The sequence below is a fragment of the Cololabis saira genome, chromosome 19 (assembly GCF_033807715.1).
Source record: "Cololabis saira isolate AMF1-May2022 chromosome 19, fColSai1.1, whole genome shotgun sequence".
NCBI lineage: Eukaryota > Metazoa > Chordata > Actinopteri > Beloniformes > Belonidae > Cololabis > Cololabis saira.
Window position 1 is genome coordinate 3,429,821 of NC_084605.1, and position 25,448 is coordinate 3,455,268.

The following is a 25,448-nucleotide window of genomic DNA, read 5'->3' on the forward strand; positions in this document are numbered from 1 at the left end:
TTTTAATTTTAGTTCAAGAAACTGATTGAAATAAGAAATAGATTGATGTCTTTTATTTCAAACACAAGCAGAGAAAAATAAATAAATAAATAAAATAGCAAAACAATGAATCAAAAAAGAACAACGATAATCACTAAATGATAAACAAAGTAGACAAAGTAGAATTAATGAATATAAAAAATCCCAAATACGTCATGAAGGAGGAGGAAATAAATGTATTAAATCCTACACCTGGACTATAGATACTTTCACACACGTGTATATGCATACACACATACATATGTGTATATATATATATATATATATATATACACAGTGTGTGTGTGTGTGTTACTTTGTTTATACTCGGGCAACTTCTCATATGGATTTATTTATGTATTTTGTTTCATTCTCTAAATCCTAAATGCACTAGTTTATAAAAGCTAACGTTTTTTGTGTAAAGGGTAGTTGTCATAAACTTAGGCTTCAGTCTACACCTTTTGGACCTTGGTTTTTAGTTAAAATTGTGTGTATATATGTATATATATATATATATATATATATATATATATATATATATATATATATATATATACCAAAAAATTATATATTTTTTTGTATTACACTGATGATTTACACCTGTACTTTGGTATTGAAACGACCAATAAAGTAAAGTAAACTAAAACTAAACATACATACATACATACACACACACACACACACACACACACACACACACACACACACACACACACACACACACACACACTCACACACACACACACACACACACACACACACCTTGGTACCATGGACTGTGGAGCTAATCTCTGTGATGGAGGGACGTCTGCAGACTTGATGAGACTAAAGTGTTTGCAGCAGATGAAGCTGCATCTTTCTGTCTGAAGGTTTGTGGATTATAAATCTGCTTTTTTTCCAGTTCTAGTTTTGTATTTTCATGAGTTCAGTCGTCCTCGGTCGTCCACTTGGTGTTTGTGACCTTGGAGTTCACCTTGAATCTCTGGAAGATGTTCTGGGATGTTTGTGTTCATGTGAAGGTCTAGAAGGTTCTGTTCTCCTCAGACATCACTGGTACAAGTTCCTGATACCAACCAGCAGAGGGAGCACTTTCAATGTTTCAAAGGGACTTTCTTTAACTCGTGTGAGTGAAACCGTCATTTAGACCCTCTATACATAGAAAAACATTCACCGCACGAATTATCACAGATTGCTTTTGTAATACTGTATTTGATCTTGTCTTTGTACGTTTTGACTGTATAGAAACGTAATTATAGTCACAACTTACAGTTTATGACTATGTGCATGTTTCTATGTATAGGTGTGCATATATACATACACGAACACCTATATATGTATACATTTCTCTCTCTCTCACACACTAATATATATATATATATATATATATATATGTATATATATATATATATATATATATATATGTATATATATATATATATATATATATATATATATATATATATATATATATATGTATATATATATATATATATATATATATATATATATATATATGTATATATATATATATATATATATATATATATATATACATGTTTTTTTAACTCCCATGTTTAATCTATCTAAATTTATGAGAAAAAAGGTATATTTCAACAAATTACACTTTATGAATTGTCTCTATCTATATCTAATATATATAAATAAATATATATATACCGTATATATATATATATACATATATATATATACATACATATATATATATATATATATATATATATATATACATACATATATATATATATATATATATATATATATATATATATATATATATATATATATGTATATATATATATATATATATATATATGTATATATATATACACACATACAGTACATACATACATCATTTCTTACATTTTTTCACCTATTTTACCATAATCACATTTTCCTGCTCGATTTATTTCAATTGTAGAAAACTGTGAGAAATACTTCTTAAAAACGTAATAGATTTGAAATCATCAAACCAGAAGTATAACGAAAAAGTCCGTGTCACAAAAGTCCTGGTTCAGATCCAGCGTCGACTTCGTTTCATCAATTGTACGATAATTATTATGTGATTTGATGAGAAACAATGATTGATATGTAATGTGAGACCAGACGGATGTCCTTTTAAAAGAAGCCCTCGGAATCCAAACAATAGTGCTGCAGTGTTTACTTAAATAAATACATATATGTCAGGTTTTAGGATGTGTAAACCGTACTTTATTTATATTTGCAGACAGTACAGAAGGTGATGGTGTGATGTGTGGGTTCATGTGTTTCCTCCTAAACCCTAAATCACACATTTATACAATCAGTTCAGACCGTCGTTCCTCCTGCCTCCACTTCGGGGTAGAAGAACATCCATAATGGATAAAACAACAATAAATAAATCAAAACTAAACTATTCCAGATTCATGAGCTTCAAAAACTGAATTATATATAAGATGAGCTTGGATTAAGATTTAAAGAAACCAAATTAAAGGTGATTTGAAAGGTTTAACAGTTCAGTTAATACCAAAGTCAGAATATAAATCTCCCAGAAAAGCCAATGTACAGCAAGTACAGAAGAGAAAATAAGTATAATGTAAAAAAAGGAAGAGAGATCTTTAAAAAAAAAAAAAAATTCAGGACCAAAAACGTCACCAGCGTCATGAGTGCGAGAAAAAGGACGAAATTTTGAGAAAAACGACGAATTTTGAGAAAAGAGTCGAAATTTTGAGACAAAAGTCGAAATTTTGAGAAAAAAGTCGAAATGTCGAGAAGAAAGTCGAAATTTTGAGAAAAAAGTCGGAAGTTTGACAAAAAAGTCGAGAAAAAAGTCGAAATTTTGAGAGAAAAGTCGAAATTTTGAGAGAAAAGTCGAAATTTTGACAAAAAAGTCGAGAAAAAAGTCGAAATTTTGAGACAAAAGTCGAAATTTTGAGAGAAAAGTCGAAATGTTGAGAAAAAAGTCGAAATGTCGAGAAGAAAGTCGAAATTTTGAGAAAAAAAGTCGTAAGTTTGACAAAAAAGTCGAGAAAAAAGTCGAAATTTTGACAAAAAAGTCGAGAAAAAAGTCAAAATTTTGAAACAAAAGTCGAAATTTTGAGAGAAAAGTCGAAATGTTGAGAAAAAAGTCGAAATTTTTAGAAAAAAGTCGAAATGTCGAGAAGAAAGTTGAAATTTTGAGAAAAAAGTCGTAAGTTTGACAAAAAACTCCAAATTTTGAGAGAAAAGTCGAAATTTTGAGAGAAAAGTCGAAATTTTGAGACAAAAGTCGAAATGTTGAGAAAAAAGTCGAGAAAAAAGTCAAAATTTTGAGAAAAAAGTCGAAATTTTGAGGAAAAAGTTGAGAAAAAAAGTCAACATTTTGAGAGAAAAGTCGAAATGTCGAGAAGAAAGTCGAAATTTTGAGAAAAAAGTCGAAATTTTGAGAAAAGAGTCGAAATTTTGAGAAAAGAGTCAAAATGTCGAGAAAAAAGTCGTAATGCCCAGAGGGGGAGAGGGGGAATTATCCGTTTTTGTAAATACCCGGGTATGTGGAAACGTGGCCTCAGTGACTGTTACATAATTCTAGCATCACTGGAATTACTGGAGCGTTGCATCAATGTGATGAAGAACCTTTATTTGCTGGAATTCATCATGAAAAAAAAACCATCTTCCCCCTGAATTGTCTTAAGTGAGGCTTAAGTTGTGTACAAATCATTCATAGCTTGACAAATTTCATCAGTACCCTCCACTCCTTCTGGATCACATCCTTCATCACAGATTTGGTGTTTTACGGTTGAAATCATGCATCGTTTGTTCGTGTGAATCACTTCCAGCGGTGGATTCGAGAGTGAAAAACATCACAGATGGTGGAGTTTTAAAATTTAAATAGCTGTTTTCTCAGAAAAGTGTCCTAAATATCGTCTGTAAAAGCTTCTTCTGTACAGTCGGGTTCAGATTTACAAAGTTGGGCCGGTTGTTACGTCCCAACGGCTCCAACGGCTCCAACGCTTGTGCGAAACTTGCTTGAGTGAAAGTTACGACTTAAAATAAAGTGAAACAGGCAGCGAACATGCCGCTTTTTAAATGTTCCTTTCCACTCTTTGCACTTTTCCTCTTTGATAACAAAAATATACAGCAGCAGAACCACAAGTCCTTCCTTCTCTTCTCGGGGCTTTGGCTCGTCCAACGATGGGATTTTAAAAGTGTCCACATGTGGTCAGAGGCACTGACTAGTGTTTCAAAAACCTGATGTTCAGATAGAAATCATAAAGAAATGAAGCGTCATGCAAAAGTCCAGCCCGGTTTCTGTTCATGTCCTCGTCTGGTTAGTCTTTCTGTCCGTCTTCACTGCGTCCTGCAAAGGAGATAAAAGGGATTAAAACACCTGACGATGGAAAAACCAGCAAACCACAGACGTACACACAGTTTTGGGGACATATATATATATATATATATATATATATATATATATATATATATATATATATATAGCTATATGTTTATTATTGTTTCTTCATATACAGATAATCGCAGTAGCCTAGTCCGGATTTAGTTTTATGGACCTGGACTGGTTGCTGTTTGTGTCTCTGTCTGTTCTTGTTTCTGTTTGTTTGTTTAATTTCTCTCTTGCAGATTCCAAAGGTTTGTGTGCTTGTTGTGTGTTTTTCCTAACCCTACCCCCCCCCCACCCCATATATATGTTTAAAAAATAAAGCTTCATACAATGATGAGAAAACTATGGACTAAAAATATTTGAGAGGGAATTTTTTTTTATTGTGCATTTTGAGAAAAAAGTCGAAATGTCGAGATTAATGTTTGAATACAATTTCGAGAAAAAAGTCAAAATGTCGAGATTAATGTAATACAATTTCAAGAATAAAGTCGAAATGTTGCCTTTTTTCTCAACATTTCAACATTATTCACAAAATGTTGACTTTTTTCTCGACGTTTCAACTTTTTTCTCGACAATTTTCCTCTAAAATATTCTTTTTATTTTTCTCCTGTCTGGCCCTAATACTCTTCTGCAGAAAACTGGCTTATAGGCTGCTGGCCTGTTGTTGCTGGAACCTCTGAGTATTAACAAAAAAAAAAAAAAAATTAAAAAAAATTATATATATATATAAATAAATAAATAAAATAAAATTCACACTAAAAAAAAGAAAAAAAAGAAAAGCCAGCGAACCAGAACCATAATTTATTATTATTTAAACGTTTGATATTTCTGGCTAATAGCTGGTTCAGAGGTTGAGAAGTTCTGACAGAATAGACACTTTTTACCAGAGTCGTATCAGACGATGCAATGGTTTCAGAAGACTTTAGTTTAAAATAAAACCTAAACTCATAAACCCCAGTCTCCCAGTTTTAGGATACTTTGATTTAAAATAAAACCTAAACTCATAAACTCCAGTCTCCCATATGTTTTTAGTTTCAGCAGCAGTAAAAAGTCATGCTGTTTGCAGATGACAAACCTCCGTTTGAGTCCGAGTCCTGGTCAGAGACGGTAGTGATGGAGAAGCGGATCGTGCTGGACGGAGAGACGGAGAAACGGGAGTTCTGGACCACCGGGCCGGGGGGCGGGGCTTCCTGCACCGCCGGGCCAGGGGGCGGGGCTTCAGCCCGGGGCTGATGGGAGTCCGACGTCTCCGACGACACCGGCAGAGGAAAGAGCTGGAAGTCGTCGTCACACTGCAACCCTGCAGCTGAGAGAAGAGGGAGGTCCTTCATTCATTCATTCATTCATTCATTCATTCATTCATTCATTCATTCATTCATTCATTCATTCATTCATTCATTCATTCATTCATTCATTCATTCATTCATTCATCCATCCATCCATCCATCTACTTACTTTCCTCTGAAATGTTTCCATCTCTAATCTCCTCGGAGGATTTCATCGTCTCGTGGGTTTTTCCTCCGTCTCTCTGGTTCATCGTCTCTGGAGGGAACTCGTTCTCTTTGGTCGGACTCTCCTGGTCGTCATGGCGATAAAGGACATCAGGGATTATTGATTTTGTACACAGGAAGAAACATAATCATGTTCGACGTGCCTGAAGAACTAAGATACGATAAAGTTCAGCCGACCAATAAGCTTCTGAATTTTCACCTTTTTGGCATCTAGCGTTGCCACGGTAACGCTTTTGGCTGAGAAAAGTAATACCCATTGAGGCCCGATGGAGCCACATGTTTTGATGTATGCTATGTGTGAGTGCACGTTCCGGTTCAGGCTACATTAACGGATAGGTTTTTTTTTCACCATTTTAAAAAAACCCATCCGAATGAATGGGGCCATTTGGCCTGGATTTTGACATAAAATTTCCTTAAATCACAGTTTCATGTCACACTTAACCCTTGTTCTGTTCTTCTTTTTTCCCTTCCTTCCTTCCTTCCTTCCTTCCTTCCTTCCTTCCTTCCTTCCTTCCTTCCTTCCTTCCTTCCTTCCTTCCTTCCTTCCTTCCTTCCTGCCTTCCTTCCTTCCTTCCTTCCGTCCTTCCTTCCTTCCTTCCTTCCTTCCTTCCTTCCTTCCTTCCGTCCGTCCGTCCTTCCTTCCTTCCTTCCTTCCTTCCTTCCTTCCTTCCTTCCTTCCTTCCTTCCTTCCTTCCTTCCTTCCTTCCTTCCTTCCTTCCTTCCTTCCTTCTTTCCGTCCGTCCTTCCTTCCTTCCTTCCTTCCTTCCTTCCTTCTTTTCTCCCTTCCTTCCTTCTTTTTTCCCTTCCTTCCTCTTTCCTTCCTTCCTTCCTTCCTTCCTTCCTTCCTTCCTTCCTTCCTTCCTTCCTTCCTTCCTTCCTTCCTTCCTTCCTTCCTTCCTTCCGTCCTTCCTTCCTTCCTTCCTTCCTTCCTTCCTTCCTCTTTCCTTCCTTCCTTCCTTCCTTCCTTCCTTCCTTCCTTCCTTCCTTCCTTCCTTCTTTCCGTCCTTCCTTCCTTCCTTCCTTCCTCTTTCCTTCCTTCCTTCTTTTCTCCCTTCCTTCCTTCTTTTCTCCCTTCCTTTCTTCCTTCCTTCCTTCCTTCCTTCCTTCCTTCCTTCCTTCCTTCCTTCCTTCCTCTTTCCTTCCTTCCTTCCTTCCTTCCTTCCTTCCTCTTTCTTTCCTTCCTTCCTTCCTTCCTTCTTTTCTCCCTTCCTTTCTTCCTTCCTTCCTTCCTTCCTTCCTTCCTTCCTTCCTTCCTTCCTTCCTTCCTTCCTTCCTTCCTTCCTTCCTCTTTCCTTCCTTCCTTCCTTCCTCTTTCTTTCCTCCCTTCCTCCCTTCCTTCCTTCCTCCCTATTTCCTTCCTTCCTTCCTTCCTCTTTCCTTCCTTCCTTCCTTCCTTCCTTCCTTCCTTCCTCTTTCCTTCCTTCCTTCCTTCCTTCCTTCCTTCCTTCCTTCCTTCTTTTCTCCCTTCCTTCCTTCTTTCCTCCCTTCCTTCCTTCTTTTCTCCCTTCCTTCCTTCTTTCCTCCCTTCCTTCCTTCTTTTCTCCCTTCCTTCCTTCTTTCCTCCCTTCCTTCCTTCTTTTCTCCCTTCCTTCTTTTCTCCCTTCCTTCCTCTTTCCTTCTTTCCTCCCTTCCTTCTTCCCTTCCTTCCTTCTTTTCTCCCTTTCTTTCTTCCTTCCTTCCTTCCTGGAAGTACAATGGTAGTAATGTACTAATGGTACAATAATGACACGATAACCTTTGTCTCACCTCATCGAACAGATGGAGGGTAACATCATCAAAGAAAGACACCGTCTTCTTCCTGCCTCTCAGCTCCTCTTCAAGACTCTCTGCAGTCGGCAGCAATGGCGTCCTGAGGAGGCTTCGTAGCTTATGGGCGTCGCTGGTGTCGCTAACCACGATCGGCACCGGCTGCCACTCGTCCTCACCCTCCTCTCCTCCACTCTGCACACTTTCATTTCCTAATTCATCGCCCGGCTCATCGCTGTCGTCAGCCGGCGATGCTAGGTCTGCCGTTCCAGGGGGTGGAGACGGAGAGAGAGATCTGGGGTTTCCCGTTTGTTGCGAGGCCACCTCATCGTTGGGTAACGAGTTAAAGACTTTGCTGGATATCCCTGATGTTTTAACTGGCGTTGAATCTTTCGTTTCGTCGTCCGATTCCTCCTCATCTCCCATAAAGTTCAGGGCACCGATAGCCTTCTCCATGGCTCCCACCACTTCGGCCGCCCAGTCCCCCAGGGACGAGGTGTCTTCCTGCAAAGGCCATTTATCAGGCGACCCCAACCTCCAACATGGGTCGTCCTGACTGAAATCGTCCGCCAGGAACTCTTCCGTCTCTGGAGGACTGAAGGATTCAGTTGCGCCTGTCGATACGCCTTCTGATTCCAATTGTAAGCCCTTGCTTACTGCAGGATCTATTACTTCCTCCTCCTCTGTTGCTCCAGTCTTTTCCTCCCTTTCACCATTTTGGTCATCTTTTAATCCAAATTCGAGTTCTTCCTCGTCACGCCTACTTTTGGTTTCGTTCTCGTAGTCGGAAAAGTAGGTGGAGTCTCTGAACGGAGTCACATCGCCATCTTCGCGCTTCCCTTCACCTTCCTCGAGCTCTGCGTCGAGGGTGGGACTCCCCTGAGGGTGCAACCGGGTTTCGTAGGACTCTTTCGGGACGAACTCCGGGCTCTCGTTGTTCTCCGTGTCGTAGCCGCTGTCCGCGGCTTTGGTTGAGCCGCCGGGTTGGGGTGACGCAGGGCCGAGGCCGTCGCACGACCCGGCCGCCGACGGCATATCGAGGGAATCCATCGAGTCTGGAGTTCCAGCCTCCTTCTGAGGCGGCTTGAAGGCATTGGTCTCGCTGGATTCGTCGAAAAAGCTTGAAATGACGTCTTTGACTGAGGTATCGTCATCTTTGTCGTTGCAGTCGGGGATCAGGTCGGCCATGCTGCTGTTACTGGTGTGACTTAGCTCTGGTTGTGGGTCGATGACAACCTCCACCACTTGCACATTGTCCCTAGGAAGTGGACTGTTCTTAGCCATAGTCGGGGCTTCATCCAGCGTGATTGGTTTGTCTTTGCTTGGTTTAATTGTGGTTGCATTAGCGATGAGATCAACGCAGTGCTCTTTGAAATCCTCAGACTTTTTCAAATCAGGCCTGGACACGATGGGACCCCCAGGAGCCGGCGATAGATTGATAATTTCTTCGTTGCTCGGGACGTCAATGGCTTTGTCTCTGATGTAGCTGCTGCGACTGTAGCTGTCGTTTCTCACAAGCAAGCCGGCGAGCGGGTCCACGAAGTGCGAGTGACAGCACTCCACCGAGGCCGGCACCTGAGTCTCGCCTTGATGGCACAGGTAGATGTAGGGGTTGTTTGAGGGCACGATCCGGTGATGCGTGCCCAAGATAAGGCAGGATCCGCTGCCGTCTTTGGTTGCCTGGTGCGGCTTGTGATGGCCGACGGGTTTGGGAAGAGAATAGAAGGCCTGGTTGTGCTCGTCATCGGTCCACGCCTCTTTGATACCCGGCACGGTGCGGTGGAAATCACCGTAGCCGTGGTCCGCCGGTCTGGGCTGAGCCGCGTTGCTGCGACGGTGTTTCGAAGGCCAAGTGTTGCAGGTGTGTCTCTCCACAAACACGTCTTCTTCCTCCACCTCGGAGTCGTTGCGTCCGGTGAAGATTGCGCCCTCGGTTTCCATGTCGACTCGAACGGAGTGGCTCGGCATCGTCTTCCTCAGGGAGCCCATCATGTCGTAGTATCCTCCGGTCACTTTCCTTCCCAAGACGGAGGTCTGGCCCGTGTCCAGGAACAAGTCTCTGTAGGCCGTGTCCGGCGAACTGTCTACGGAGGGAGACATCCCCAGCGGGTTTTCCAACTCCCCCAAAGCCTGGCGAAGGCTTCTCGACCCCCAGCTCTCCTGGTGACGCTCGCTGGAGCGGTCGCTCCCGATCCGATAAGGGTTGACTCCCAAAGGCGGCGAGTTCTCGTAGTAGTAACCTCCGTCTCGGTCTTTGTAGGAGACGTAGTGACTCGATTCCCAGGGTCGTAGAGGGCTGCTGTCGTAGCCTAAAAGAGGCTCCATCGTCAGGGAGATGGCCGGACTCGAGTCGGTGGAATCGTACAGGTCGAATTTGTGGATGTTCGCGGACCAGTAGGAGCCCATTTCTTGAAGCTGCGCCGGGCAAGCCGGGCACTCGTCCGAGTCTGTGCAGCTACCGTTGTTGCCTATAAAATCAGGGCTGTACGTGCACATGGTATAATCTGGAGGGATATTGCAGTCCAGCGACTCCTCGATGCCGATGTCGTAGTCGTTCCTCAGCGAGGGACTATGGGCACCCCGGACATTTGGAGCTTGGTAGTACGATGGCGATACTCCGTGGACGACCCTTTCCAAAGGGCAGCCTCCAACGATGCTCCCAGGGGGGTAAAACGCTTCCTGACAACGATCCAAACTACCAGACGGAGGCGGAACGCTGCAGGACTGATCCGCTCTGGACTGCTCCCACTTGTACTCAAAGTTCAGGCCGTGACTGGTCTCCGTGACCGTTAGCACGTCGTCCCCGGTCTCCGAGGATTGGTAGGCATCGCCGGTTGAAAACTGCTCCAGGAGAGGGAAAGAGGAGGCGATTGACGAGCGGTGATCCATAGACCTCCCCGGGACGCCGTGGTGGCCGTTGCAGCCGTTGTTGGGACAAAGGGAGTTCCAGCGCCGGTCAAAGTCCTCCTCGGCCTCGCTGGCCCCCTTAGCGCACAGGTAGCTTAGCAACATGTGGACCTCCTCCGCGTTAGGCCGCTGGTTGGGCTGGAGCCAGCAGAACTGCATCACCTCATACCTGGGAAGACGAGAAACAGCAGATATTGTTTTTACGTGTGCCGTTCCCACCCGTTGTCGTATTTTAGAGGTTATAGGATTTTAACTATATAACTATAATATAAACAATATAAACTAGGGGTCTTCAACATTTTTTAGCCCCTTGGATGAGAGAAAAACAGAGCAGGAACTCCCGCTTGGAATTCTTATTTTTTCCCTTTTTTTTTCTCAACGTGTCAAGTTTTAATCCTGGCTTATAATAACTTTTGAATGTGTTTTATTCTGCTAATATCATCTTATTAGCCAATTCTTGACTGGGTTATTAGCTACTTGTGTTTACGGTTGAGGAAACTTTTGGCATCGTCAAATTTATCCATCAGGTCTAACTAGCGTTAAATATGAAATAGCCAAGTCAATTTCGCAATTAATTTTCTTTTCTTAAACAGCTAGCTAGCTCATTTTTCCGCACTAAATTTGACCAGAGTTGATCCCGAGTTTTAGACTTCGTATTGTCACAAATTTATCCATCAGGTCGAACTAGCGTTAAATAGGAAACAGCCAAGTCAATTTCGCAACGAATTTTCTTTTCTTAAACAGCTAGCTAGCTGGTTTTTCCGCTCTAAAGTTATTAGATTATTATCGCCTGTTAATGGAGTTTTCTCAAACATATATATATATTTTATTTTTATTTTTTACTCACAAATTATTTTGGTTAAAATTGCCTTTATTTCTGTTTAAGTTGGAGGACACCCTGCAGTACCTCCACGACCCCCTAGGGGTCACGGACCCCCGGTTGAAGACCCCTGATATAAACATAAGATATATATATATATATATATATATATATATATATATATATATATATATATATATATATATATATATATATATATATATATATATATATATATATATATATATGTACTGGTCTTCCTCAAGAGTTTGACACCATTCATCTCTAATATGTTTGCAGGCCAGAGCTTCAAGAGTTCCAGAGCTGCATCTTCACGTGTCTGCTATCTGAAACCAGTTTATATAGTCGTCGACGACTACTAATGACTACTGATATGCAGGGTTTTGGCTTATGTACCATTGACTTCCTCTATCTAGCTCAGGGATCAGCAACCCCTGGCTCTAGAGCCGCATGCGGCTCTTTAGCGCCGCCCTAGTGGCTCCTGGAGCTTTTTCAAAAATGTTTGACCTTTTTTTTTTCCTTTTTTTCTTCTTTTATTTCCTTTTTTTCTTCTTTTTTTTCTTTTTTCTTTTTTTTCTTCTTTTTTTTCCTTTTTTCTCTTTTTTCTTTCCTTTTTAATCTCAACATTTCGACTTTTTTCTCGAAATTCTGACTTTTTTCTCAACATTTTTACTCCGTCATAAAAATGACATCATTGCATTTGGGAGAGACCTCTGCCGCTCACGTCGCAAGACGTTTGTCGATACCACGTATTGTTTGGAAGACATGAGCAAATGTTCAGGGGCTTCAATTGACAGCTGGATCTATAATATTATAATAATACATTTTATTTAACTGTGCCTTTCAATCTCATATGTACGGAAGAGTATAGGGCCATGCAGGAGAAAAAATATTTGAGAGTCGAAATTAAAGTCGAAATTTCACCTTTTTTCTCAACATTTCAACTTTATTCAAGAAATTTTGACTTTTTTCTCAACATTTGGACTTTCTTCTTGAGATTGTACTTCAACATTAATCTTGACATTTTGACTTTTCCTCCACATTTCGACTTTTTTCTCGACATTTCAACTTTTTTCTCAAAGTGCATCATAAAAAAAAAATCTTCCCCCAGTTAAAACTTATATAGAAACATGCAGCATGTGTTTCTTCATTCTAATTCTGATACAAGACTTTTCATTTTTTGCGGCTCCAGACATATTTGTTTTTTGTGTTTTTGGTCCAATATGGATCTAAAACATTTTGGGTTGCCGACCCCTGGACTAGCCGGTCTGATTTTAAGGTTTAAGGCCTATGATACGTATCATTGACAGTTGGTCTTAAATCTTTCCTGCAGCACTCCCCTACTCTTGAAACTAACAAGAGTAATGATACCTAATAGTTTACTGAACATTGACAGATTAAAATCAGACATATATACATAGATGTATATATATATTTATATATGGTAGATACAGGACTCACCAGCGGTCGGCCAGCGGCAGGTTGAGCTGAGGTTTCTCCAGTCTCAGCGGTCGTTGTCTTACAGCATGAGTTAATACTTGTCTGTCGGAGTAGCAGCTGAACGGCTGGTTCCCCAACTCAAACAACTCCCACAGGGTCACGCCCAACGACCTGCAACACACCATTATGATGGTATTACTACTAATAAAGTATTTATACAGTCAGGCAGCTGAACGGCTGGTTCCCCAGCTCAAACAACTGGTCAAGCCCAACGACCTGTAACACACGATCAGGTTGACATTAATGATTATTCAGCAGAAAACTGCAATCTCAACAATTATGTGTCCTATATTTTTATATATGTTCATACTATTGTAAAGTGTATTTAGTGTCTTTGAGTGTACCTACAACTTGACCTACAACTAAAGTTGCTTTCGTCGACGAAAATTATGACTAAATATCTTCGTCAACGAACCTTTATCACCCGAGGAAAACGAGACGAGGCGCAACGAAAATGCTGTAACGATAATGAAATATATGATGCAATATCGTAGAGGAATAAAAACCAGACTAAAATGAAGATTACAAAATAAAAAAGGATCCTAATCATGAGAGTTCAACGTAGATCTGGGAATCATCTGCATAAGCTGTGTCAAGAGACCTCAATATCGAAGAGGAAATAAAAATGAGGCTAAAATGTAGATTACAGAATAAAAACTCTGCTTAAATGTGTCTTCATTTTCGTTGACCAAAACAAGACGAAGATCCTATCAACTCTGAGACTTATGTGGATTTAAGTCCTGACTGAGGACTGAGATCATGTTTCAATGTCCAGGATCAAGCAAAAGGAAAGAGATTTGGCTGAAATATTGATCAGGTAAATCCCAGAACGTTTACCAAATGTTGCTCTGCAGAGTCTGGTCCAGAACCACCACGTCTCCGTGAGACTCCTCCACCAGTTCCGGAGCGATCCAGCGGAGCGGCACGTAGATCTGGTCCCACGTCACGTAGTAGTCGTCCTGATCGGAGATATGGATCATTTACCGGTAGATGTGAAAAAAACTAACGTATTCACTGATTCATTGAAATGATCTGATCTCTGGATGAGGAACCTTGTTAGGTGGAGAAATAACTATCCGTTATAACAAGTTAATAGATCATTAGTAAACAGTTAATTATCCGTTATAAATAGGTAATAGATCATTAGTAAACAGTTAATTAATAAGCTATTAATGACTTGTGAATGTTAACAGTTTGTTAAGGATTCATAATGATGCATTATAGATAGTTAATAGGTCATTAATAAACTGATAGTTAATGAGTTATAAATGTGTTTAGTGCATCGGTTCTTGGCAGAGGAAGAGTAAAGTGAACACGAGGAGCAGATCTGGTTGGAGAGCCATGTTGAGTATTGATGGGTTTTAGATGTGATGACAAATTGATAGGTTTACCAATATTTCAGATGTTGAAACAAAATGTTACCAAGCTCAATGCTTTGGTCAACTTTGGTCAACTTTGGTCAACATTGGTCAACTTTGGTCAACTTTGGTCAACATTGGTCAACTTTGGTCAACATTGGTCAACTTTGGTCAACTTTGGTCAACATTGGTCAACTTTGGTCAACATTGGTCAACGTTAGTCAACATTGGTCAACGTTAGTCAACTTTGGTCAACATTAGTCAACATTGGTCAACTTTGGTCAACTTTGGTCAACATTAGTCAACATTGGTCAACATTGGTCAACTTTGGTCAACTTTGGTCAACTTTGGTCAACATTAGTCAACTTTGGTCAACTTTGGTCAACTTTGGTCAACATTGGCCAACGTTAGTCAACTTTGGTCAACATTAGTCAACATTGGTCAACTTTGGTCAACTTTGGTCAACATTAGTCAACATTGGTCAACTTTGGTCAACTTTGGTCAACTTTGGTCAACTTTGGTCAACATTAGTCAACATTGGTCAACATTGGTCAACTTTGGTCAACTTTGGTCAACTTTGGTCAAATTTGGTCAACATTGGTCAACATTGGTCAACTTTGGTCAACTTTGGTCAACATCGGTCAACTTTGGTCAACATTGGTCAACATTGGTCAACTTTGGTCAACTTTGGTCAACATCGGTCAACTTTGGTCAACATTGGTCAACTTTGGTCAACATTGGTCAACATTGGTCAACATTGGTCAACTTTGGTCAACATCGGTCAACTTTGGTCAACTTTGGTCAACTTTGGTCAACTTTGGTCAACATTGGTCAACATTGGTCAACATTGGTCAACTTTGGTCAACATTGGTCAACTTTGGTCAACTTTGGTCAACATTGGTCAACTTTGGTCAACTTTGGTCAACATTGGTCAACTTTGGTCAACATTGGTCAACGTTAGTCAACATTGGTCAACGTTAGTCAACTTTGGTCAACATTAGTCAACATTGGTCAACTTTGGTCAACTTTGGTCAACTTTGGTCAACATTAGTCAACATTGGTCAACATTGGTCAACTTTGGTCAACTTTGGTCAACTTTGGTCAACTTTGGTCAACATCGGTCAACTTTGGTCAACTTTGGTCAACTTTGGTCAACATTGGTCAACATTGGTCAACATTGGTCAACTTTGGTCAACATTGGTCAACTTTGGTCAACTTTGGTCAACTTTGGTCAACATTGGTCAACGTTAGTCAACATTGGTCAACGTTAGTCAACTTTGGTCAACATTAGTCAACATTGGTCAACTTTGGTCAACTTTGGTCAACTTTGGTCAACTTTGGTCAACATTGGTCAACTTTGGTCAACATTGGTCAACGTTAGTCAACATTGGTCAACGTTAGTCAACTTTGGTCAACATTAGTCAACATTGGTCAACTTTGGTCAACTTTGGTCAACTTTGGTCAACATTAGTCAACATTGGTCAACATTGGTCAACTTTGGTCAACTTTGGTCAACTTTGGTCAACATTAGTCAACATTGGTCAACTTTGGTCAACTTTGGTCAACATTGGTCAACGTTAGTCAACTTTGGTCAACATTAGTCAACATTGGTCAACTTTGGTCAACTTTGGTCAACTTTGGTCAACTTTGGTCAACATTGGTCAACGTTAGTCAACTTTGGTCAACATTAGTCAACATTGGTCAACATTGGTCAACATTGGTCAACTTTGGTCAACTTTGGTCAACATTGGTCAACGTTAGTCAACTTTGGTCAACATTAGTCAACATTGGTCAACATTGGTCAACTTTGGTCAACTTTGGTCAACTTTGGTCAACATTGGTCAACATTGGTCAACATTGGTCAACTTTGGTCAACATTGGTCAACTTTGGTCAACTTTGGTCAACATTGGTCAACATTGGTCAACATTGGTCAACTTTGGTCAACATTGGTCAACTTTGGTCAACTTTGGTCAACATTGGTCAACTTTGGTCAACTTTGGTCAACATTGGTCAACATTGGTCAACATTGGTCAACGTTAGTCAACATTGGTCAACGTTAGTCAACTTTGGTCAACATTGGTCAACTTTGGTCAACTTTGGTCAACTTTGGTCAACTTTGGTCAACATTAGTCAACATTGGTCAACATTGGTCAACTTTGGTCAACTTTGGTCAACTTTGGTCAACATTAGTCAACATTGGTCAACTTTGGTCAACTTTGGTCAACATTGGTCAACGTTAGTCAACTTTGGTCAACATTAGTCAACATTGGTCAACTTTGGTCAACTTTGGTCAACTTTGGTCAACTTTGGTCAACATTGGTCAACGTTAGTCAACTTTGGTCAACATTGGTCAACATTGGTCAACGTTAGTCAACTTTGGTCAACATTAGTCAACATTGGTCAACTTTGGTCAACTTTGGTCAACTTTGGTCAACATTAGTCAACATTGGTCAACATTGGTCAACTTTGGTCAACTTTGGTCAACTTTGGTCAACTTTGGTCAAATTTGGTCAACATTGGTCAACATTGGTCAACTTTGGTCAACTTTGGTCAACATCGGTCAACTTTGGTCAACATTGGTCAACATTGGTCAACTTTGGTCAACTTTGGTCAACATCGGTCAACTTTGGTCAACATTGGTCAACTTTGGTCAACATTGGTCAACATTGGTCAACATTGGTCAACTTTGGTCAACATCGGTCAACATCGGTCAACTTTGGTCAACTTTGGTCAACATTGGTCAACATTGGTCAACATTGGTCAACTTTGGTCAACATTGGTCAACTTTGGTCAACTTTGGTCAACATTGGTCAACTTTGGTCAACTTTGGTCAACTTTGGTCAACATTGGTCAACTTTGGTCAACTTTGGTCAACATCGGTCAACTTTGGTCAACTTTGGTCAACTTTGGTCAACATCAGTCAACTTTGGTCAACTTTGGTCAACATTGGTCAACATTGGTCAACATTGGTCAACTTTGGTCAACTTTGGTCAACATCGGTCAACTTTGGTCAACTTTGGTCAACATTGGTCAACTTTGGTCAACTTTGGTCAACATTGGTCAACTTTGGTCAACTTTGGTCAACATTGGTCAACATTGGTCAACTTTGGTCAACTTTGGTCAACATTGGTCAACTTTGGTCAACATTGGTCAACATTGGTCAACTTTGGTCAACTTTGGTCAACATTGGTCAACATTGGTCAACTTTGGTCAACTTTGGTCAACATTGGTCAACTTTGGTCAACTTTGGTCAACTTTGGTCAACATTGTTCAACTTTGGTCAACTTTGGTAAACTTTTATCCAGGACTTTTATCCAGGACAATGCGACATGCATCCACTCAACACCAGCAGAGCTAGTATGTCTAAATCTTTACGTTACCTTGTATTTGGTGTGTGCCAGACCATAATCTCCAATCTTCACTGAGATATCGACGGTCAACAAGCAGTTCCTCAAAGCCAGGTCACTGGAGGACGGGGAAAGAGGGATCGGGATAAATATCTTCAACGATTTGTCATTACTTTTGAAAAACAAAGAAAAGGACTTAAGAAATGCAATGTTTACTAGGGTGCCGAAAATATCTATTGGTTGGAAATAGATATTTACAATAATCCTTCCGGGCCAGAAGGTTCAACGGGCTAAAAGTTACATATCTCACTGTGGGAAAAGGAAAACATCTTGTTCTGGAGACGAGGAGAGGAGTGGCGGCCGCCTGCAACAAAATCACTGATGCTGGAGTGTATGATCAGCAACTCAGGCAGCACCAGGATGTTGTTCCAGGAAACAACCGTAAACCTGCTGGCTGGTCTGGATCTGTGAAACGTTAATACATGTATTTGTGTTCCGTACCTGTGTGTGAAGTTGTACTTGTGCAGGTGCAGCAGTCCTGAAGAGATCTCACAGGCCATTCTCTGGAGGGTTAAGGGGTCCGGGGTGATGGACTCGTTGGACCTGCAGCTCCGGAGGTAACCCTTAACGTCTCCCTGGACACAAGGAGACAAGGATACGGGGGATGTTAGCGGGTTTAAACAACCCTCCTTCCTATCAAGGGATGAGTTTTTACTGGATTCTTGGAGGGACTGGAGTCACAACCCTATGTCTTTGTACGTTTTGACTGTATAGAGCAGGGGTCGGAAACCCAACATGTTTTAGAGCCATATTGGACCAAAAACACAAAAAACAAATATGTCTGGAGCCGCAAAAAATAAAAAGTCTTGTATCAGCCTTAGAATGAAGCCAACACATGCTGCATGTTTCTATATTAGTTAAAACTGGGGGAAGATTTTTTTTTCATTATGCACTTCGAGAAAAAAGTGGAAATGTTGAGAAAAAAGTGGAAATGTTGAGAAAAAAGTCAAAATGTCGAGAAAAAAGTCAAAATTTCGAGAAAAAAGTCAAAATGTCGAGATTAAAAGGGAAAGGAAAAAGAAAAAAAAGGAAGAAAAAAAGAAAAAAAAGAAAGAGAAAAAAGGAAAAAAAATACAAAAATAAGAAAAAAGGAAAAAAAGAGAGAAAAAAGAAGAAAAAAAGAGAAAAAAAGGAAAAAAAAAGAAGAAAAAAAGGAAAAAAAGGTCAAAGATTTTTGAAAAAGCTCCAGGAGCCACTACTAAAGAGCCGCGGGTTGCTGATCCCTGTTCTAGAGGTCTAGAAAGGCTTGCAGAGCCTTGAGCATCTGGTTCATCTATTATAGAATCCACTTCCAGCCTCGGTGAGGAGGCAGAATCCCTCTCTACGGTTGAGAGTTAAGCTTAAGACCCTTCAGCCTGTCTCTGTTATCTCAGTTTAAGGTTATCCTGGATAATCTGATAGCATTAGCCTTCATCTTCTGTTGCTACTGCTACTGGTCTTCTCCTGTGTACTTTAAGAGCAACATGGTCTAGTTCAGCTGTCGGCAACCCAACATGTTTTAGGGCCATATTGGACCAAAAACACAAAAAACAAATATGTCTGCAGCCGCAAAAAATGAAAAGTCTTGTATAAACCTTTGAATAAAGACAACAGTCACCTGGCTGGCGCCGCCCTGCTGGTAGAAACGCACAATTTAAATGACTAGTTATAAATTACATAGAAAAACACCAGCAAAAATATAAAAAAAATGAAATAAGGATTTAATCCAGATTTAAAGTAATTAAACCTTCATATTGTTTAGTTTTTATATATTTTAAGAATTTGTTTTTTAAACATTTTTTAATTAGTTTTTTTAATTGTAGTTTTCAATTTGTTAATACATGAATTATTCAAGGTTAATCCACTTTTTTGTAATTTTTTTCATTTAATCAGAATTTAAATGACATATTTGGGTCAACGTGTAACAAACCTGACTCAGCATATATTACATAAAAACACCAGCAACAATATTAAAATAAAAAAAATAAATAAAAAAAGGATTTAATCCGGATTTAAAGTAATTAAACCTTCATATTGTTTAGTTTTTACCTATTTTAAGGATTTGATTTATTAGTTTTTTGAATGCTCTCTTCTCCTCAGTTATGTTTCTCTTTTTCCCGTTGGAAACAATCTCTTTGGCCGGTTTGTTTCCAGCAGCTCCTGCCTGGCGCCCCCTGCTGGTAGAAACGTGTGTCGCAGGCTCCGACGCAAATCTTCATTAACAGAAATGTTGAAATATAATATTTATTCTACACATTTTTACAGCATTGGAAAACGTTCAGAATGTTTGTGTCATGTTTGTCCTACTATAAAAACCACATTAAAACAAAAAATGTATTTCCCTCCCCCATCGATTTCCATTTTTAAACATTTTTGAAAAAGCTCCAGGAGCCACTAGGGCGGCGCTAAAGAGCCGCATGCGGCTCTAGAGCCGCGGGTTGCCGAGCCCCGGTCCAGTTGGGTCTTGGTTTAGCTGGGTTTCCCATATGGAGTTTGCAGACTCTCCTTGTGTCTGTATGGGTTTTTCTTGGGGTACCAGGGCCGTTCTCCTGGACTGTTCCCCCCCTCGGCCCGGGGCCCGGGGGCCGGGGGGCTGAGGGGGGGGCCCCTGATCTGTTTATGGGCCCGGTCTTCCCTGATCTTCATCTCCACCTGGCTGATGTTATTTTCCAACAGATGGTAAAGCCGTTAGCAGCCGTCACACATTCACACACTGGGCTCTTTCTCCTGTTATTCCAATGTTCTCTTGCCGTTACACTCGCCGCCAAAACACACACACACACACACACACACACACACACACACACACACACACACACACACACACACACACACACACACACACACACACACACACACACACACACACACACACACACACACTCACACAAACACGTATTCAAGAGTATTTAATGGGGACAAATCTCCGCTAGCTGTTGTGATTCATGTATCCCATCATGCATCAGGACCTACCAGAGGACAGAACTCCATGTATCCCATCATGCATCAGTACCTACCAGAGGACAGAACTCCATGTATCCCATCATGCATCAGTACCTACCAGAGGACAGAACTCCATGTATCCCATCATGCATCAGTACCTACCAGAGGACAGAACTCCATGTATCCCATCATGCATCAGTACCTACCAGAGGACAGAACTCCATGTATCCCATCATGCATCAGGACCTACCAGAGGACAGAACTCCATGTATCCCATCATGCATCAGTACCTACCAGTGGACAGAACTCCATGTATCCCATCATGCATCAGTACCTACCAGAGGATAGAACTCCGTGTATCCCATCATGCATCAGTACCTACCAGAGGACAGAACTCCACATATCCCATCATGCATCAGTACCTACCAGAGGACAGAACTCCATGACCAGCAGGTACGGCGTCGTCTCCGTGATCTGGGCCAGACATTGCAGCAGCGCCGGGTGCTGCAGGGTGCTGGACGGAGGAGGAAGAGGGAGACGACGACGTCTTAGACAAAATTAAAACTGAGGCAACAGTTTTTATTCATCTGGGATTTTGTAGGTGCAAAGGTCTTAAAAACTTGAAACACAATATATCCTGCTATGGAAGAATATTAGGGCCAGGCAGGAGAAAAATAAATAAATATTTTAGAGGAGGAAGATTTTTTTTTCATTATGCACTTCGAGAAAAAAGTGGAAATGTCGAGAAAAAAGTGGAAATGTCGAGAACAAAGTTGAAATGTCGAAAAAAAAGTCGAAATGTTGAGTAAAAAGGCAAAATTTTGACTTATTCACGAAATTTCGACTTTATTCTTGAAATTGTATTTCAACATTTCGACATTTTGACTTTTTTCTCAAAGTGCACAATAAAAAAAAAAAAAAATTCCTCTGCCTGGCCCTGATACTCTTCCATATCCTGCTCTGTTTCTTTTTTCTTTTCATACAGTATAGAACTAAATACATGGTATAAAGTAGATCTGTGTTGAAAAAAATCTATTTTCCGATTCCGATTCCTAAAAATCGATTGATATGTCTTTTTTTAAGATCTTTTTTTTTCTTCATCATTACATTACAACTTTTGGTATTTTTTTGTTGCACCATGTTTTTGCCTTTAAATATGTTTAAAGGTATGAAAACATTAAAGTTTTCAGTTATAATTGCATAAATTGTCTATATTTCATTGCTTTATATACTGTCTTGCGGTTACATTTGCATAAAATGCTAAAAACCAAATTCTCAAAAATTAAAAACCGAAATAGACAGAAAATGGAAAAAATTTAAACGGAATGTGGGAAAAAATAAAACCGATTTCCTCCGTCTCTGTTTCCTCCTGGATCTGTTTGATAATTCTACACGATGTTTCTGTTTCAGTTCTATCAGCATTCTGGGAGCTGATTGGTCCTTACAGCATCATTAGCTGCAATACTTGCTGTTTAATCTCAATATAATACTAGTATTAATATGTTGCAGAACTACAGTCATATCATTCATGCAACAGCTGAAAAAACTGTTTTAATAACACTAACCCAAATCAATATTGGAATCAAATCGGATCGAATCAAATCGTGATAATTGATTCTGAATCTTAAGAATCAGAATAGATTCTTGACATTTGAATCTATCCCTGGTATAAAGAACTAAAACCGGACGCAGAAATGATGGTAAAGTTTACCGGAAAGGTTGAGCTTCATCCAGGAAGAGGATCTGGTCTCGAACACCAGCGTTGGTTCTGAGCTCCTTCACCACCACCTGGGTGGGATTTAGCTCCGAGTTTATCTTCCCCAGAACAACCTGAAACGAGAAAATAACGTTGTATTATCTAAAGAATGTTTGTGCTTCTCGCTTTAAATGGATTAAGTTAGTGTTTCCTAGTGCAGCTAGCGTGTAACGTCGCGCTTACCTTTCCAAACCAGCCGGTTCCGATCTCTTTCAGGTAGCAGAGACTGTGGCGGCCCAGATCTGCAGACGTGAGGATCGGAACTGCAAGAGAGAGAAAAAACATCTCATAGATCAGAGGTTTGATCAGTTGGTTTGGTCCCAGTCCCACCATTATAACCAAGAAGCAACTCGGGGACCAACTGCTTTTGGGGATGTTTGTTTTATTTTGCACCTTGCTTTTAAATAAGAATATGGGCTTATATGGGATATTTATTTGCATCAGTGTCTATTTTTATTTGCACCTTTTACTATAAAAAAAAACAAAAAAAAGACAGTCAATGAAAAATTAACAATAGGAAGCCAAGACGCTTATAATATTACAAAGTTCACTCTCACTCATTTGACATTTTTTGGATGGGTAAATTATTCACAAAAATGAATAGTAAATGGAAAATAAATGAATTGAGTTTAAAGAATAAATATATTTTTTTTTAATTATTATTTTTTCCATTTACAATTTCACGGACCACCTGCAATACCGCCACGGACCACCAGAGGGCCGCGGACCACCGGTTGACAAACCCTGTCATAGATAGATATCCATGCTGCACTGGGATCTGTGTGCCTTGTTTTAATGCGAGTCGTGACTTGTTTTTAGGAACTGTATTGTGTCACATTACACCAACAAGTCACCAGCAAGTCAAATAGAGAGCTAAACGCTCAGTGACACAGACTTTCAAAATAAAAGAGTAGCCAGGTCACACGCAACAAACAACCAAAACAAACAAGTAAAAAACAACAAAAGTAACCCGAGACAAAAACAGGCAGGACTGAACTGGACAACCCTAAGTTAAAATAATACTTGGCTTCAAAAGCCAGTCTCATACTGAAAAGTGGAAAACAGTTGGCATAAAATTAAGAAACATTATCAACTATATTTGTGATAAAAGCCAAAATTGTGCTTTTTTTTCTTCTTTTAGCTGTAATTTCGTGGTCAGAAGTTGTTTCTGTTCCCAGTGGTAAGTTGGCCGATGCACAAAGCAGCAATTCCACAAAAAAGACCAAAAGATGTATCAGTTACTTCAGTTTTACTGAGTGAAACTGTCAAAACTGTAAAATATCAACTGTTTCAAACCTCCAAAAAAACCTTTGTTTTTACATAAAACTATCACAAAAGTGACTACAATACTGATGAGAGGTATTATTATACCCATTCATCCATCCATCATCCTTACCGGCTTAATCCAGTTCAAGGAATCTGCGAGCCGATACAATCGATATAACATCTGTAAAAGTTAGGGCTGGGGATCCATTCAAATGTCAAGAATCGATTTGATTCCGATTCTTAAGATTCAGGATTGATTATTAAGATTTGATTTGATCCGATTCCGATATTGATTTGGGTTAGTGTTATTAAAACTGTTTTTTGAGCTGTTGCATGAATGATATGACTGTAGTTCTGCAACATATTACTACTAGTATTATATTGAGATTCAACAGCAAGTATTGCAGCTAATGATGCTGTAAGGACCAATCAGCTCCCAGAATGCTGATAGAACTGAAACAGAAACATCGTGGGGCAGAATTATCTTTTTTTTTTCTTTTTTTTCCCCCCACATTCCATTTTAATTTTTTCCATTTTCAGGCTATTTCGGTTTAAAATTTTTGAGAATTTGGATTTTAGCATTTTATGCAAATGTAACCCCAATAATGTATATAAAGCAAAGAAATATAGACAATTTATGCAATTATAACTGAAAACTTTAATGTTTTCATACCTTTAAACATATTTAAAGGCAAAAACATGGCACCAGTTATTCTCGTGTCCAACAAAACATTCCTTTTTTGGGCATAAACTAAAAAGTACCAAAAGTTGTAATGTAATAATGAAAATTTTTTTAAAAGAAATCGATCTTTAGACATATGAATCGATTTTTAGGAATTAATATGAGAATTGATTTAGAATCGGAAAATCGATTTTTTCAACACAGCCCTAGTAAAAGTGATAACGTACCACATCCGGGTCGATTGATTAATCCATCCACAGGCCTTTCAGGTGATATCCACCAATTTAAAGCACCAACGTAGTTTGTTTACCATAAGTAAAGATACCAGACTGCATCTTTGAGCTATTCTACAATCAGTTGCACCAGTTTGCCCGCCGGTCCTCCGACTCCCATGATGCATTGCTGCTCAGCATCGTCTGATAACCAGCTCTGCAGAAATTGCCTGTTCTGTCAGGTCCAACTTAAGCCGAAGGAAACAGAAAGCAGAACAGAAACATCCCCTCCTGCTCCTTAATCATCCATGCCTTGCTTTCTTCTGTGACTGGAAGGCAAACAAAGGTCTCTGTGGTTCCACCGCCCCCCCCACAATGATGCCACGCTCTCCGCCCAGCGTGTCATTGCTTACTCCCACGAGCAGAATGGCCGCCATTGTCCGGCTACTCCGGGCAGCGTGGCACCGGTTCGGACCGGTCGGTGGACGAGGGATAAGCACCGTTCGGTGGGGACAATAGCAACTAATGGCTTTTGTGCTGCATCACTGTTTTCTGTAAAGGCAAATATCCACAATGTTCTGCAAAGAAAACCCACATCTTGGTATTCAGATGGGTATTACCTTGAGTCATGATGAGTATTTTTGTGATCGAATCACACCCCAACATGACCCGACAGTGCCTTGGTAGAGCAGAGGCAAGGCATAGTCCATGGGCCAGGAACCAAAATTTCACTTGTCAGTACCACTCAAGGTGACCAAACTTTGCAAATTTTTGAAAAGATCCATGTCTGTAGATGATATTTTTGTACGATAACCTTCCTGAGTGGCAGCTGTATCATAGTTATCAGCTCATCAAGTTACCCACCGCCTTCAGAAAATTACATTTTAGATGCTGCTGCATATCCTGGTTTAGACTCATGTACAGGATATCTGTCAATGTTTCACAATAT

At 40.1% G+C, this 25,448-nt stretch overlaps 1 protein-coding gene across 1 annotated transcript in view; it reads right to left on the reverse strand.

Moving 5' to 3' along the window:
• Nucleotides 1-3,308: 3,308 nt before the first annotated feature.
• Nucleotides 3,309-25,448, reverse strand: part of aatkb (apoptosis-associated tyrosine kinase b) — a 72,937-nt gene continuing 50,797 nt past the window's right edge. The window contains exons 4-14 of the mRNA XM_061708373.1: nucleotides 22,523-22,602; nucleotides 22,295-22,413; nucleotides 21,010-21,097; nucleotides 18,103-18,236; nucleotides 17,635-17,719; nucleotides 13,733-13,854; nucleotides 12,857-13,006; nucleotides 7,648-10,723; nucleotides 5,846-5,966; nucleotides 5,466-5,696; nucleotides 3,309-4,351 (exon numbers count right to left, since the gene is read on the reverse strand). Of these exons, the coding sequence (XP_061564357.1) occupies nucleotides 4,323-4,351; nucleotides 5,466-5,696; nucleotides 5,846-5,966; nucleotides 7,648-10,723; nucleotides 12,857-13,006; nucleotides 13,733-13,854; nucleotides 17,635-17,719; nucleotides 18,103-18,236; nucleotides 21,010-21,097; nucleotides 22,295-22,413; nucleotides 22,523-22,602 (4,235 nt within the window). The 3' untranslated portion in view covers nucleotides 3,309-4,322. The remainder of the gene's footprint in view (nucleotides 4,352-5,465; nucleotides 5,697-5,845; nucleotides 5,967-7,647; nucleotides 10,724-12,856; nucleotides 13,007-13,732; nucleotides 13,855-17,634; nucleotides 17,720-18,102; nucleotides 18,237-21,009; nucleotides 21,098-22,294; nucleotides 22,414-22,522; nucleotides 22,603-25,448) is intronic.